At 36.0% G+C, this 17,541-nt stretch overlaps 1 protein-coding gene across 23 annotated transcripts in view; it reads left to right on the top strand.

Annotated features, from left to right (window-relative positions):
• Positions 1 to 17,541, top strand: part of CCDC7 (coiled-coil domain containing 7) — a 301,615-nt gene that overhangs the window by 220,210 nt on the left and 63,864 nt on the right. For 19 of the 23 annotated variants that reach the window (XM_042230493.2, XM_060397257.1, XM_042230489.2 and 16 more), the window contains 4 exons: positions 2,721 to 2,792; positions 7,544 to 7,627; positions 12,427 to 12,510; positions 15,753 to 15,842. In XM_042230493.2, the coding sequence (XP_042086427.1) occupies positions 2,721 to 2,792; positions 7,544 to 7,627; positions 12,427 to 12,510; positions 15,753 to 15,842 (330 nt within the window). The remainder of the gene's footprint in view (positions 1 to 2,720; positions 2,793 to 7,543; positions 7,628 to 12,426; positions 12,511 to 15,752; positions 15,843 to 17,541) is intronic. The other 4 variants (XM_060397262.1, XM_042230486.2, XM_042230490.2 and 1 more) reach the window with 3 other exon arrangements.

Below are 17,541 nucleotides of genomic sequence, written 5' to 3'. Positions count from 1 at the left end.
GAGAAGGGGACAACAGAAAATGAGATGGTTGGATGGCATCACCAACTCGATGAACATGAGTTTGAGCAAGCTCCGGGAGTTGGTGATGGACAGGGAGACCTAGTGTGCTGCAGTCCATGGGGTCGCAAAGAGTCAGACACAACTGATTTACTGAATGAACTGACTGATAACATCAAAAGAGATAGACCATATAACAGAGATGTAAAAAAGACAGCACTGCTAAAACCACTATATCCAAGAATTTTTCCCTTGAGGGGCAGTAAGTTGTGCCTTCAAACTGCAAAGAAATACTTCAGTAAAATGTTTCAACCAGAAAGCTAAGAATATAAGCAAGAAAATAATAATAACATGCCTTGAAAAAGGAAGTCAGTATTCAGAGATGCTACATTGCATATCCAGAATACTCAGTTTTCAGCATAAAATTATGGGTCATGCAAAAAAAAAAAAAAACAGTAAAATGTGACATATAACAAGGAAAAATGCATACAACAAAAACTGCTTGTGAGGATCCAAGCTATTGCACTTAAAGAACAAAACTAAAAAGAAGTTATTATATATAATGTTCAAATAACTAAATGTAAACATTATTAAGAAGAGAAGTAAGATCTCATGAAAATTCTTTATCAAGTAGGTAATATATACAAAGAGAAATATATCATTTTGAAAAGGAACACATAGAAATTGGAGTTGAAAGTGTAACTGAAATTTTAAAAAATCAATAGAGATGTTCAGTATTTTTACACTATCAGAAGAAAGAATGAGCAAATTTAAAGTATGGAAATATAGCATGGACAGCAGAGGGATTAAAGAGCAGAAAATGTTATTTTAAATAATGACAAAAAAACAGATATTTTAAATAAAATGGTTAAAATAATAAATGCTGTACATACATGCTTTGTCTTCTCTTGGTAGAGCACAAAATTATGTAAATACTTTAAAAGCAATTTTAATAAATGAATTCATTTTTACATGCTTCATATATAAAACTGGGAAAAGATAGTAAGAATTACATTATAAAGAGAACTATATATGTAGAATATGAAAATTTATAAATCTTCCTGGAATTTCATCTGTTTAGTATAAATCTAAAGTAGACTATAAAATGACTATGATTGTTATACAGCTCTATGAATATACTAATAAGCATAGAATTAACATTTAAAATGGATCATGTTACATTTTAAAAAATAGTTCAACAAACTCCAAGCAGAGTAGGATTTAAAAAAAAAAAAACACCTTAAAAGCAGTGGGAGAACATTGTGAAGGAAGAAAATTGTGGCTCTTAATAGATTAGGTTTCTCTACTCTATATCATTTATTGCCTCCCTGCTTACCTAAGAATCCTTTGCTTTCTCAAATCAAGTGAATCAGTTCTTCTAATTTTATCTTTGGAGAAAGACCAGAGAAGAGAACTAAAGTATGTCTGCTGATGTTCTCCAGTTCTATAGTACACATTACTTTCACAAATGCTATAACTTAATTACTAAAACTTGTTCTGCCCAATCCAGCATGTCTTCAGTTTTAGTAATGATGTCCCATGGTCTTCACCTCTGTTTAGATTACAGTGGTGATAAATTTGTGCAGCCTCAGTAATAGTACACACTTGAAATATTCATGGGTTCAGCCAGTTCTCCAAAGCAAAACTTATAATGTATAAGTTCTGGATGTAACAAGTTCAAGCTTCACTTGCATGAAGCTTGAACCAAATTTTGCTCACCCAAGACTTTACCTAACAGGTGACCCAGAGTCACCAATTCTGATTATTCCTTTTGCGATATAAAATTCTTTTAAATATTTTTTTTTCTGATACGGAACATAGATCATCATTTCTGAATCCAGCAAAAAGTAAAAACCAGGTAAAGACTCAAATGAAAAGGGATTTAGTACCAATGCTCACATTCCTGCAAATGACCCATTTCCTGCTCCTCAGGGGAGAAGGTCTATGTGTTAAGAGAACCTGGGAGAGTATTTTATTTCTGTCCACAAATTACTTGTTTTTCTTTCCCATCATTGATACTTCCTTGACTTAGCTATATAACCTTTTAAAAAAAGAATTAAAATATTCCGGGACAAGTCAAAGAATTTCTGCAACTTCCTGTGACTATGATGCTTATCATTTGCAACTTGACCCTGGGGAAAAATGTTATGTTCTACATCACCAGATATATCCTTACCATGTGAATGTGTTCTTAACGTGCACACTATTTATTAAGGTAACCTCTCTAGGATGACTTTTGTTTGCAAAAGATTTGTATTTTATGGGAAAAGCTCTGGTTAAAGAACTATGAAGTATCAGTTTATGGATCAGCTTTGTTGTTACCTAGATATGTGGCATTGGTCAAATCATTATTTCTCTGTGTGTCAGTCACTTAGTTGTGTCCGATTGTTTGCGACCCCATGGACTGTAGCCCAGTTGGCTTCTCCATCCATGAAATTCTCCAGGCAAGAATACTGGAATGGGTTGCCATTCCCTTCTCCAGGGTATCTTCCCAACCCAGGGATCAAACCTGGATCTCCTGCATTGCAGGCAGAAAGCCTCAGTATAATGAGGCTTATGTGATTGCTTATAGCCCTTCCAATTCTAAGGTCTTGTGATACTACAATCCAGACATTTCATTTTAATTCTGTTCTATAATATTAAAACCATAATTAAAGGAGTACTACACACACAGAGAAACACATGTTAATATATGCCTTACAAAAGTGTTTTGAAACTTATAGAGACTCATACAGAGCGCTATGCAGAAGCTACTGGAAGAAGTACTCTAAAGGGCGAAATCAAGAGTCATCTTGGTAAGAACAAGAGTATTTCAAGTCTATTTCTGCTTTATTTATCTTCTCTGGAGTTTAAATTTGGATCTAAATGAGTATAGTGTCTATATGCTATTATTACAGGCCGAAATATTTTCATCAATTCCCTCCCATTATTAGTGAAACTCCAGCAGTTACTAACAGTAGAAAATTAGCTACATAGTATAGGTTTTAGAACTCGTTCACTTAAAACTTATCCTTAGAAATTCAGTGCTATGGTAAGTTTGGAATATGCTTGCCAGAAGCATTTGAAATGTTATTACTATTCACTTTCTTTTTCAGGCTAGAAAGGTAGCTGCTTTATATTTGCATAAGCAGAAAAGCTAGTTTTATCAGTGTAATTAAAATGGAGATTTCACTGCTTACTAACTCCCTCTAAGTAATTAAAATACTAGGCACAGTTTCAGTAACTCTGGTGAAATAGAGATCTTTAGTCTTGTTGTGTAACTCACAGTTCACTGCTGCCCCTTGTCTTGGTGTAATGGTATTTGACACACTGCTCTTTGATCTTTGGAGTGATATTAAGGGAGGCAGAGAGCTTGACAAAAAGTAAAGGAAAGAGACACTCACAAGGAAAAGCAGCTGTCATCAAAGGTAACTGTCCAAGTCTATGCTCCGGGAGGAGCAACCTTAGAAGCTTCATGCTGTAGAGAAGGAGACTTCTCAACAACAGAATATATGCTTCCCTGGTAGCTCAGATGGTAAAGAATCTGCCTGCAATGCAGAACACCCAGGTTTGATCCTGGGTTGGAAAGATCCCCTGGAGAAGGGAATGGCTATGCACAAGTATTCTTGTCTAGAAAATCCTATGAACACAGGAGCCTGGTGGGCTAAAGTCCATAGGGTGACAAAGAGTCAGACAAGACTGAGTGACTAACACTTCCAACACTTTCATATATTCCAGCCAAGTCACCAAACAAATAATGAGGAAAACAGCAACAACAAGCCTCCAAAGAGAAGAGGAACTCAGTATCTAGATTTCTTATATTATCTAGAATGCCCAGTATTTATCTCCCAAAATTTGAGACAGGCAAAGAAACAAAGTGTGATTCATGTACTAGAAACTTCAGGAAAAGTAGGTGTAAAAAATAAATTAAGCAGTGAGAAAGTATTGTGAAGGAGAAAAATTGTGATTCTTACTAGGTTACAGATTCCTCTAGCACATACCCTTTGTTCCCTCATCCTTAATTCTGCTATTAGATGCTCTTCTTAATGCTTCCTTGCTTATATAGGCATCAGCTGTACTTGTCATTCTTACCTATACCAGGTGGAGAAAAACCAGACAGCCTCAGTTATATCTCCTCTGTAGGATCCTTAATACTTTGTCCTGCTCTCAGCCATTACAACAAAGCATTAATAGTAAGATCCGCCTTACGGTTTCAGGTTCAAGATAGGTTTCCAACTTTTGGTATGTGTTCTTTGGAACCACCTTCCATTCACAAAACACTGGACACATTATTTGACCCAAGTCACCAGTCCTACTTACCACTTTTTCAATATGAATTTTTGTTTAATAACTTTCATGCAGTTTCCTCTCCTTTGACCTAGTTTGTAGTTACTGCTGCTGCTAAGTCGCTTCAGTCGCGTCCAACTCTGTGCGACCCCATAGACGGCAGCCCACCAGGTTCCTCTGTCCCTGGGATTCTCCAGGCAAGAACACTGGAGTGGGTTGCCATTTCCTTCTCCAGTGCATGAAAGTGAAAAGTGAAAGGGAAGTCACTCAGTCATGTCCGACTTCTAGCGACTCCATGGACTGCAGCCCACCAGGCTCCTCCTCCATGGGGTTTTCTAGGCAAGAGTACTGGAGTGGGTTTCCACTGCCTTGTAGTTAACTAAATCCTGCCAAATCTTCAAATCACATAAAAACTCAAAGGGAGTGGGATACAGTCCTGGTGCTAGTACTGCTGCAGATTTACCCACTTCCCCTCCCCAGCAGAAAGGTATACATTGTAAGATGACCTGATAGACAGTTTTTCTTAGACCACAGAGTATCTTGCTATACTTCTGCATCATTAATGTCTACTGGACTTACATAACCTTAAAAATGGCATAAAGCACTCTAAAGAGAGTCAAAGAATTTCTGCCTGATAGTAACTTTCTGTGACCATGGTTTGTAACTTGACCAGTGAGCAGGGAAAAAATGCCATGTCCCACTCATAGGTATATTCTTTTTTTTTTTTTAATATCTCTGACCTCATGGTCTTTTTTTTTTTGGTTATCTATTTTATTCATTTAGTTATTTTACTTTATTTTACTTTACGGTATTGGTTTTGCCATACATTAACATGAATCTGCCACGGGTGTACACATGTTCCCAATCCTAAACCCCCCTCCCACCTCCCTCCGGCATTGAAACATAGGTATATTCTTAAAGGATGAATGTTCTCTTAGTGTAAACTTGGCAGTTATATCATTAATGTGAACTCCCCGAGATGATTAAGGTTTGTGTGAGACATGGCATCATGTAGAAAAAGCACTGGTTAAGAAATTATGGGGCCTCAGCTTGTGCTCAATTTTGTATTTTCTTGGTATGTGTTCTCAGTCAAATCTCAAAACATCTCTAAGCTTCTATATCATGAGGCTTATATGATTGCTAAGAGCCCTTCAAATTCTAATGTTTTATGACCGTGCAATGCAGACATATAATTTCTCTTCTGTGGTAACAAATACTAATTAATTTAATACTACACATAGATACAATGATAGACATACACATGTGTTAGTGGTTACCTTAGAAAGTGTCTTGAAATTTGTTTTATTTCTATAGAGACTGATATAGAATGCATGACAGATACAGTTAGAAGAGAAAAAGTAATTGGTCAAAGACACTAAGAACCACTTTGATAAGAACAAGAGTTTTTCAAGTAATACTTATTGTTTATGTCTTTTCTGGGATTTAATTAACTATGAACCATTAATGACAACAGTAACTATATTTTGTTATTAACAGGGAAAATGCTTATGAATTCCCTCTAATAATTAAACTCTAGTATTTACTATCAGTGGAAAATTAGCTGCATGTTATTAGTTTTTAAGTATTTGTAAAGTAATCCATAGGCTTCCCTCATAGCTCAGTTGGTAAAGAATCTGCCTGCAGTGCAGGAGACCTGGCTTTGATTCCTGGGTTGGGAAGATCCCCTGGAGAAGGAAATGGCAGCCCACTCCAGTATTCTTACCTGGAGAATCCCATGGAGAGAGGGGCCTGGCAGGCTACAGTCCATGGGGTCACAAGAGTAGGACACGACTTAGTGACTAAACCACCACCAAAGTAATCCATATAATCCTGTGCTCTAATGACTTTAGAATATGCTTGGTTTCAGTGTTTCCAACTGCCATTCTATTCACTTTCATTGCTAGCTTAACATGCAAAAAGAAAAAAAAAAAAAAGCCAGTTGATGAGATCAGGAATATAACAGCTATTTCATTGGTTACCAATTTCCTCTACATAATTAAGTTGGCATGTAAATTCGTATCTCTACTAACTGGAGTTCTCTAGCAGACACTGCTTTAGTCTTGGAGTAACAGAGTTAGATACATTTCTCTTTGGTGCAGGAAATCTTGTGGTCATGAACTTTCTGCAGAACTGATGCTGAAAACTAGACTTGCAAACTAACTGAACCCTCAGATAAAAACATAGAAATGTGTTTTCACTGAAGTTTAATATTTAAGCAAGATTTCTAAAATTTATTTGCTTTTGATTCCTTTATTTTATTGCATTCTCACTTTTATTTCCAAAAAAAGTAATGTTTAAAATGAGTCAAATATAACTTATTTATTCCAACAACTTTTAAGTGGAGAAAAGCTGGTGGTGTAAAAGTCAAATTGTTTAACCAAGCAGTTAAAATTTGTTTTGTGTTTTACTTAAGAGTGTTTTTGGTTATGTTCTTTTAATTAATTTTTGCTTCAGTGTTGCTTATTAATAGAGATCCTTGTCAGTTTTGAATAGTTAACTTAGACACAGCAAAAAGTGCTTTCTTTTATATCCATTCATTTTTAAATGTCCTGCTATTTAATAACAAAATTGTTAGTTATTTCATACTTATTTATTAATGGTAAATTTATAACTAAATTCTCTAAATGAAACTTGAAAGTCAGAAACTAAGAGGAAAGAAGTTGAATGTACTGCCAAATGTAAAAATTAAAAAGTGTTATATCCTACCTCACCAGGTACATCCCTGCCATATGTATGTTTTCTGATATACCCAAGATGATTATATTTACTAAGTAAAAGTGAAAAATGAAGTCTCTAGGGTGACTTAAATCTGTGAAATACTTTATATTTTATGCAAAAGTTCCCAGTTAAGGAACTATGAGGCATCAGTCTATGGATCAATTTCGTTTGTTGTTACTAGATATATGCTGCTGCTAAGTCGCTTCAGTTGTATCCGACTCAGTGCGACCCCATAGACGGCAGCCTACCAGGTTCCTCCGTCCCTGGGATTTTCCAGGCAAGAACACTGGAGTGGGTTGCCATTTCCTCCTCCATACTAGATATATGGCCTTGGTGAAATCATTGAACATTTCTGAGCCTCAATATAATGAGGTTTATAAGACTTCCAGTTCTAAAGGTATTATGTGTGCAGTCCAGGCATTTCATTATAACTCTTCTCCTATAGTAAAAATATCTAATAAGAATACACACATATTCCACCCACACACATACACACACACACAAACATACACATGTTAATGTTTAGCTTACAAATGTATCTTGAAACTGTTTATTCCTGTAGCATCTGATACAGAGCTATTCCCAGATATTATTGGGAGACGTTTCTTGAAGAGTGAATTCAAGACACAACCCAAGAACCATCTTGGTAAGAACAATATTTTGAGTCTGTTTCCTGTTGTTTTTATTAATAGCTTCTCTGAAGCTTGTTTAACTTTGCATCTTTAGTGACTACAGTGCCTATATGCTATTATTACAGGATTAAAAAGTGTCATCAATTCCCTCCTATAATTACTAGAATTCTAGCAGTTACTGTCAGTGGGGAATTAGCTGCATATTGTTAATTTTAGAATTTATTTGATTCAAAAGTGATCCATAAAAAATTCAGTGATACAGTGAAATAAGCCAAACAGGAAAGACAAATACCATGTGATTTCACTTGTAGGTGGAATTTTAAAAGTTAACCATATGTTATTTTAATAATAAGAAAAAATAAGTTGTTTCTTGGGAAACAGAAAACAAACTTGAAACAAAAATAGTGCTCTGAAGTTCTAAACACTCAAGTAATTAGAGTGGCCCTGATGGCCAAGGTATAAACTGTATTTATGTTACTATATAAATACTGTAGTCTGAAGAGCAAGACTCTTGGGTGGCATCCTCTTTTGTTCCATCTTCTTTCTCCTCCTGTGCAGCTTTCCATAAACAACCATGTTTTTTCATTTTTTTCTGCTTCTTTGTGAAACAAAATACATGTTTCCAATGTACTTTATGGGTACCACATGAATAAGTTCATGTCAAAAAAAATAGAAGGAAATGGGTTAAAGTTTAAAAAACAGAATTCCATGCTTCAAAAGACTGTATTAAAGAGTATTTCCTGTTCTTCTATTAATTGACTTAAAAAACAGTTGTATAGAACAGTATAAAAAATATGGAAAAGTTATATACGCTGTTTTTGTTCAGTCACTAAGTCATGTCCAAGTCTTTGCAATTGCATGAGCTATAGCATGCCAGGCTTCCCTGAACTTTACCATCTCCTGGAGTTTGCTCAGACTCACTGAGTGTGCACACTGAGTCAGTGATGGAATCAAACCATCTCATCTTCTGTTGCCCCCTTCTCCTCCTGCCTTCAGTCTTTCCCAGCATCAGGGTCTTTTCGAGTGAGTCTTCTCTTCGCATCAGGTGGCCAAAGTATTGGAGCATCAGCATCAGTCCTTCCAATGAATATTCAGGACAGATTTCCTTTAGGATTGACTGGTTTGATCTCCTTGCTGTCCAAGGGACTCTCAAGAGTCTTCTTCAGCACCACAGTTTGAAAGCATCAATTCTTCAGTGCTCAGCCTTCTTTATGGTCCAACTCTCACATCCATACATGACTACTGGAAAAACCACAGCTTTGACTATACAGACTTTTGACAGCAAAATGATACCTCTGCTTTTTAATACACTGTCTAAGTTTGTCATAGCTTTTCTTGCAAGGAGCAAGTGTCTTTTCATTTCATGGCTGCAGTCACTACCTGCAGTGATTTTGAAGCCCAAGAAAATAAAATCTGTCATTGTTTCCATCTTTTCCCCAATCTATTTGCCGTGAAATGATAGGACCAGATGTCATGATCTTAGTTTTTGAATGTTGAGTTTTAAGCTAGCTGTCACTTTCATCAAAAGGCTCTTTAATTCTTCTTCACTTTCTGCCATAAGGGTGGTGTCATGTACATATCTGAGGTTGTTGATATTTCTCTCAGCAGTCTTGATTCCAGCTTGTGTTTCTTCCAGCCTGACATTTTGAATGAGGTACTCTGCATATAAGTTAAATAAACGGGGTGACAACATACAGCCTTTATACACCCCTTTCCCAACTTTGAACCAGTCTGTTGTTCCACGTCCAGTTCTAATTGTTGCTTCTTGACCTGCATACAAGTTTCTCAGGAGGCAGGTAAGATGGTCTGGTATTCCCACCTCTTTAAGAATTTTCCACAGTTTGTTGTGATCCATATAGTCAATGGCTTTAGCATAGTCAAGGAAACAGAAATAAATGATTTTCTGAAATTGTCTTGCTTTTTCTATGATCTAGGGTGGTAATTTGATCTCTGGTTCCTCTGCCTTTTTAAAATCCAGCTTGTACATCTGGAAGTTCTTGGTTCACGTACTGTTGAAGCCTAGCTTGAAGGATTTTGAGCATTATCTCTCCAGCATGTAAAACAAGTGCAGTCATAAGGTAGTTTGAACATTCTTTGGCATTGCCTTTCCTTGGAATTGGAATGAAAACTGACCTTTTCCAGTCCTGTGGCCACTACTGAGTTTTCCAAATTTGCTGGCATATTGAGTGCAGCACTTTAATGACATCATTTTAAGATTTTCAATAGCTCAGCTGAAATTCCATCACTTCATATAGCTTTCTTTGTAGTACTTGACTTCACACTCTAGGTTGTCTGACTATAGCTGAGTGACCACACCATCATGGTTATCTGGGTCATTTGGACTTTTTTGTAGAGTATCTGTGTATTCTTGCCACCCTTTAATCTCTTCTGTTTCTTAGGTCCTTACCGTTTCTGTCCTTTATTGTGCCCATCTTTGAATGAAATGTTCCCTGGGCATCTCTAATTTTCTTGAAGAGATCTCTAGTCTTTCCCATTCTATTGTTTTCCTCTGTTTCTTGGCATTGTTCACTTATCTCTCCTTGCTCTTCTTTGGAACTCTGCATTCAGTTGGGTATGTCTCCCTTTCTCCTTTGCTTTTGCTTTCTCAGCTATTTGTAAGACAGTCTCCTCAGACAACCATTTTGCCTTGTTAAATTTCTTTTGCTTTGAGATATTTCAAAGATTTTTCTAGTGCAAACCTTTTAATTCCTAGCACTTAAACTCAGTCTTCCCTCAAATGCTATTCTTTTTTTAAATTGGAGGATAATTGCTTTGAAATGTTCTGTTGGTTTCTCCTGTATAGCACTGTGAATCAGCCATAAGTATACATATATTCCCTCCCTGGTGAGCCTCCTTCCCCTTCATCCCCATCCCACACCTCTAGGTTGTCATAGAGTACCAATCTGAGCTCCCTTTTTAGACAGCAGTTTTCCCCTAGCTAGCTATTTTGCACAAAGTAGTGTTATGTATTTCAGTGCTGCTCTGTCAATTTGCCCCACCCTCTCCTTCCCCCACTATGTCCACAAGTCTGTTCTCTATGTCTACATCTCTATGCCTGCCCTGGAAATAGGTTCATCAGTACCATTTTTCTAGATTCCACATATATGTGTTAATATACCATATCAAATCCTGAAGGAAATCAACCCTGAATACTCACTGGAAGGACTGATGCTGAAGCTCCAATTCTCTGGCCACCTGATGTGAAGAGCCAGCTCATTGTGAAAGATTCTGATGCTGGAAAAGATTGAAGGCAAATTAAGAGGGCAGCGGAGGATGAGATGGTTGGATAGCATCACCGACTCAATGGACATGAACTTGGGCAAACTCTGGGAGACAGTGAGGGACAGGGAGGCCTGACATGCTGCAGTCCACGGGGTCGCAAAGAGTCAGACATGACTTAATGACTGAACAACAATGAGATCAAATGCTGTTCTGATTGCCTCCCAGCTTATCTGAGGATCCTCTGCTTTCTTGAGTCAAATGATTCCATTCTCCTTATTAATTAACTGGAGGAAGATGAAAGTGGCTAAAATATGTATGCTAATCCCTAATTTTTTGTGGCTATAAATTTTATTACTCCCACTAAGTGTTATTTATTGAAGACTTACATGGCCAATCTGATTCATTTTTGTTCATTTTGTTATTGATGTTCCAGGAGGTATCTTCTCTGTAAAGAATGTAATGTAGTACACTTGGGCTGCCAAAATCATAGTGCCTTTTGCATTTATGCATGGGCTCAGCCCTTTTTTCAAAGGCGTCTTCTACTGGATAATGTCAGGATCATGACAGGTTTCCAGCTACATTTACTTGCTCAACTGGAACCAACTTTTATGCACTAACTTTTTGATCCAGGGAAACAAGCATTCAGAGCCCAGTTAAAACCACTAGCATCAAAATGCAACTGCATGCATGCCCTTTAGGTTTCCAGTCCTCATTATCCCTTTCTCAGTATGAATATCTTTAAATTAACTTTCATGTATTTTTTATGTCATCCAATCTTGGTTAATTGCTGTCAATTATACCAAAAACTTTAGACCACATAAAAATTCAAATGGAAATGGATCCTATCAGAGTCCTGGTTCTGATACAAATATTGCCATTTCCTCCTTGCAAGACGTGAAATGTATATGCCCAAGGAATCCCAGAGGCACTTTTTCTTTAAGTCAGTGATACCCACATGATTTACAGTTATGTACCCTAAAAGGGAATTAAAATTTTCCTGGGTAAGTCAAAGAATTTCTGACTCATGGTAAGTTTCTATGACTAAGAAGACTCTTGTTTATGTCTTGTCCTGATGGGGAAAAAAATGTGAAGTTTTGCCTCATTGGGAACATCCTTACAGAGTAACTTTACTTTTGATACGAACTTGGAAATTATATTACTATCATAAATTCTCTGGAATGATTTCAGCTTGTGTAAAAGAGAGCATTGTAGAGAAAAATCACTGGTTAAGGAATTAAACATGGTTAAAAGATACTGGTAAAAGGATTATAGAAAAGGCACTGGTTAGGCACAAAGTGGTACATCCATTTGTCATTCCCTGAATGTTTGATTTTGGTCATATCCGAAATATATCTAAACTTCAATATAATGTAACTTACATACTAATAATTGCTTCACCTGTTCTAATTTAAGGTTTTGTGATTCTCCAAACCAGACATTTCAATATAACTCATCTTTCATAACAGCAAATACTATTTAGGTCAATCATACACACACGCATGTGCACAAACACGCACATGCAAATGCACACACATGTTTGTGGGTAAATAGTTACCTTGTAAAGTGTTTTGAAATTTGTTCTTTTCTACAGGGACTAATATACAAGGCTTGACAGGTAAAACTGGAAGAGGTGTAATAAAGGGACGATTCAAGACACAATCAAGGAATCTCCTTGGTAAGAATAGGAATTTCACAAATCTAAGATTTCAGGCTTACTTATCTTCTCTAGAGATATTTAAACAAGGGTCATGAATAACATCGGCATCTATGTTTTAATATTACATGGGCTGAAATTTTCAAGAATTTTTTCCTTAAATTCATTTTACATTAAATATCAATGTAAAACTGTCTACATATTATTAATGGTAGAACTCATTCACTTAGGATGTAATCCATAAAAACCAGTCCTTTAATAAACTTAGCATATGCTTGGTAAAAAATATGCCCAATTATATTCTATTCACTTTCTGTTTTCAGCTTTGGTAGACATTTCTCTTGAATTTGCAAGTGCAGAAAGACTAGCTAAGGAATGTGATAAGAAGAATATAACATCTCAGTGGTTATCACTTCCCTCTTTATTAGACCTGTAGTAACAGCATTACACACATTTCTTTATGGTGTTTTCTGTGATATTAAAAGAAGACATCTAAATAGAGATAGAAGGAAAACAGACATTCGAACAGAGCCCTGTAACTACAAACACCAAGAGGCTGCTGTGTGCAAGCCTGATGATGTGCCCTCTGAGGAGCAATGGGTGAGGCTTCACACCTCAGGAAAAAAAGAGACGTTAGTAAGACACTTCTGAGAAATCACTGTAAATAAACAAGCACACAAACAAGCGAACACACTAAACAACAAGGCTTATATAGGGAAACAAATTAGAATCCAGAAATACTATGATATATTATCTAAAATGTCCATGCTAAGTCGCTTCAGTCATGTCCAACTCTTTGCGACTGCATGGACTGTAGCCCGCCAGGTTCCTCTATCCATGGAATTCTCCAGGCAAGAATACTGGAGTAGGTTGCCATGCCTTTCTCCAGAGATCTTCCCGACTCAGGGATCGAACCCACATCTCTTATGTTTCCTGCATTGGCAGGCGGGTTCTTTACCACTAGTGCCACCCTGTAAGCCCCTAAAATGTCCAGTTATTAGCAAAAAAAATTAAGACATGCAAAGAAATAGTAAATTGTGACCCATGCACAGGAAAAAGCAGGAAACAAAATATGCTTGTGAGAGTCTTGGATGTTGGATTTAGCAGACAGGGATGACCTAATAGTTATTATAAATAGAAAAAGAAAATTTTGTTTTAAGAAAACAAAGATATGATGAAAATATTTCATCAACTAGATATTATCATCTAAAAATAAAAATGTAGAAGAACCAAATGTGGTTGAAATATACAATAAATGAAATGAAGATACTGCCTAAGGGAAGAGATTGAATTAGTCTGAAGAAAGAAACAGTGAATTTAAGGTAATGGGAAATACTAGAAGAGAGAGAGTGCGGTAAAAATATTTGAAAAGATGGCTTAAAATTATGTAAATAACACTAGATGGTAGCTAATAGAACAAACACTACATATACTTACTAAACTTGCTCTAATTTTGTCTCTCAGATTCTTTAAAAATGATATAGGTTCATAAATATTTATAAGGACAATTTTAATAATGTCTTTAATTTTATACATATAACACGTAATTCAGTAGCACAAAAATGGGAATAAGGGAATAAAACTATATGTCAGTCATGCTTCTACATTTTCCTACAATTTAATTAGTATGACTCTGAAGTTGATTCTAAAATTGACTATGGCGATTGTTACATATTCTAAAAATACATTAATAACCATTGATTACATGTTTAAAATGGGCATATTATATGTTAAACTTTAAAAAAACAGTAAACTCCAAGAAGGATAGGAGTTTTCTTTAAATACTTAAAAGCAATGGGAAGATGTTGTGAAGGAAAATTGTGGCTCTGAATAAATTAGGCTTCTTTACCACATATCATTGAGGCTTCCAGTGTTTAACCCAATCTGTCCTCAAAGGCTATTCCCATTGCCTCCCTACTTACCTAAGAAGCCTTTGCTTTTTCAAATCAAATGAATCAGGTCTTCTAATTTTTTTTCTGTTGGAGAAGCATCAGCAGCTAGAGTCTGCTAATCTTTTATGTTATGTGTTGCCATAGCACATAGGACTTTCACAGATGCTCAATCCAATGTATCTTTGGTTTTAGTAATGATGCCGCATGGTCTTCACCTCTGTTTAGATTGCAGTGGTGATAAATTTGTGCTGCCTCAGAGATAGCACACGCTTGAAATTTTCATGGGCTCAGTCATTTCTCCAAAGCAGGACTTCTGGTTTATAAATTCTGGATATGACAGTTTCCACCTTCACTTATATGCTGTATTAGAACCAAATTTTGCCCACCAAAGTCTTTACCTAATAGATGACCCAAAGTCACCAATTCTAATTATTTATTTTGCAATATAAAATTATTTTAAATAAATTTTTTTCTGTCATTCAACCTATATCGTTGCTTCTGAATCCATCAAAAGATGAAAATCACACAAAGACTCAAATGGAAAGAGGTATAATACCAATGCTAATATTCATGCAAATTACTCATTTCCTCTTCCCCAAGTAAAAGATCTGGGATAAAGTGCCAGTCTACAGATTACTTGTTAACTTTTCCGTCAGTGTTGTCTTTTGATTTATAGTTGTTGTTATTTGGTCGCTAAGTTGTGTCCAACTCTTTGCTACCCCGTGGACTGCAGCCTGCCATGCTTTCCTTTCCTTCACTACCTCCCACAGGTTGCTCAAATTTATGTCCATGACTTACATAACCTTTAAAAAAGGAATTAAAATATTCCTGGACAAAGTCAAAGAATTTCTGCCTCACAGTAACATTCTGTGACTGTGATGGCCATCATTTTTTCCAGGCAACTTGGCCCAGGGGGAAAAAAAAATGTCATGTCTGGCCTTACCAGGTATAATTCTTACCATGTGAATGTAGTTTTAATGTACACAATGTAGTTTTAATATAGTTTTAATGTAATGAAAACTTATGTTAATTAAGATAAACTCTCTAGGATGACTTAAATTTGCAAAAAGACTGTGTTTTATGGAAAAAGCCCTAATTAAAGAATTATGAGGCATCAGTCTATGAATCACTTTTATCACTACTTGGCTATATAGTCTTAGTCAAACTAATAAACATTTCTAAGGTACAATATAATGAGGCTTATATGGTTGCCAATGGTTCTCCCAATTCTAAGGTGTTTTGATTCTGTAAGTAAGACATTTCATTATAATTCTTCTATAATAAAATGCTAATTAAAGGAATATTACACACAAACTCACACAACTATATGTTGATATTTACCTTATGTTTTGAAACTGTTTATTGCTATAGACACTGATACAGAGCACTTCCCAAATGCTGTTGGAAGGAGTATGCTAAAGAGTGGTATCAAGACACAATCCAAGAGTCATCCTGGTAAAAGTAAGAATATTGCAAGTCTATTCTGGCCTATTTAGCTTTTCCAGAGTTTGAGTTTGAGTCTGATTATAGTACCTATATGCTGTTATTACAGGATACAGTATCTTCATAAATTCCCTTCTAAAGTTAGAACTGCTGGAACTCCAGCAGTTATTATCAATGGAAAATTAGTTACATATTTTAAATTTCAGAGCTCCTTCTTTTAAAAAGTGATCCTCAAAATTTCAGTGGTATAGTGATCTTAGAATATACTTAATGAAAGCATTTCAAATGCTACTTTTTTTTTTTTTAAATTTTCAGGCTAGTTGCTTTGTATTTGGAAACGCATAAGGTCTAGTTTATGAATGGGATTAAAAGAAGTACCAGATAGTTATTGCATTGCTTATTAATTCCCTGTATATAATTAAAATACCAAGCATATTTTCAGTATCTCAGGTGAAGTGGAGATCTGTAGTCTTGTTACATAGTTCATAGTTTACACTTGTTGCCCCTTGTCTTGGTGTAAGGGTGTTTGACACACCACTCCTTGATCTTTGGTGTGATATTAAGGGAGACAGAAAACCAGAGAGCCTCAATTATATCTCCTCTGTAGGATCTTTAATACTTTCTCCTGCTCTCAGCCATTACAACAAAGTATTAATAGTAAGATCCGCCTTACGGTTTCAGGTTCAAGATAGGTTTCCAACTTTTGGTATGTGTTCTTTGGAACCACCTTCCATTCACAAAACACTGGACACATTATTTGACCCAAGCCACCAGTCCTACTTACCACTTTTTCAATATGAATTTTTGTTTAATAACTTTCATGCAGTTTCCTCTCCTTTGACCTAGTTTGTAGTTACTAAATCCTGCCAAGTCTTGAAATCACACAAAAACTCAAAGGGAGTGGGATGCAGTCCCGGTGCTGGTACTGCTGCAGATTTAACTGCTTCCCGCTCCCCAGCGGAAAGGTATGCATTGTAAGATGACCTGATAGACAGTTTTTCTTAGACCACAGAGTATCTTGCTATACTTCTGCATCATTAATGTCTACTGGACTTACATAACCTTAAAAATGGCATAAAGCACTCTTAAGAGAGTCAAAGAATTTCTGCCTGGTAGTAACCTTCTGTGACCATGGTTTGTAACTTGACCAGTGGGCAGGGGAAAAATGCCATGTTCCACTCATAGGTATATTCTTAAAGGATGAGTGTCCTCTTAGTGTAAACTTGGCAGTTATATCATTAACGTGAACTCGCCAAGATGATTAAGGTTTGTGTGAGACATGGCATCGTGTAGAAAAAGCACTGGTTAATGAATTATGGGGCCTCAGCTTGTGCTCAATTTTGTATTTTCTTGGTATGAGTTCTCAATCAAATCTCAAAATATCTCTAAGCTTCTATATCATGAGGCTTATATGATTGCTAAGAGCCCTTCAAATTCTAATGTTTTATGATTGTACAATGCAGATATTATATTGTCTTCCATAATAACAAGTACTAAGTAGCTTAGTACTACAGACACACATACATGTGTGTTAATGGTTACCTTAGAAAGTGTTTTGAAATTTATTTTATATCTATAGCAACTGATAAAAAATACATGACAGATACTGTTGAAAGTGAAAAAGAAACTAGTAAAATCAAGATACATCATAAAAGTCACCCTGGTAAGAACAAGAATTTGTCAAGTCTAATATTTATGGGTTATGTCTTCTCTGTGA

The sequence above is a fragment of the Ovis aries genome, chromosome 13 (genome assembly GCF_016772045.2).
Source record: "Ovis aries strain OAR_USU_Benz2616 breed Rambouillet chromosome 13, ARS-UI_Ramb_v3.0, whole genome shotgun sequence".
NCBI classification, from domain to species: Eukaryota; Metazoa; Chordata; class Mammalia; order Artiodactyla; family Bovidae; genus Ovis; species Ovis aries.
The sequence above is the reverse complement of the archived record's forward strand: the minus strand, read 5'-3'. Positions and strand labels throughout refer to the sequence as shown.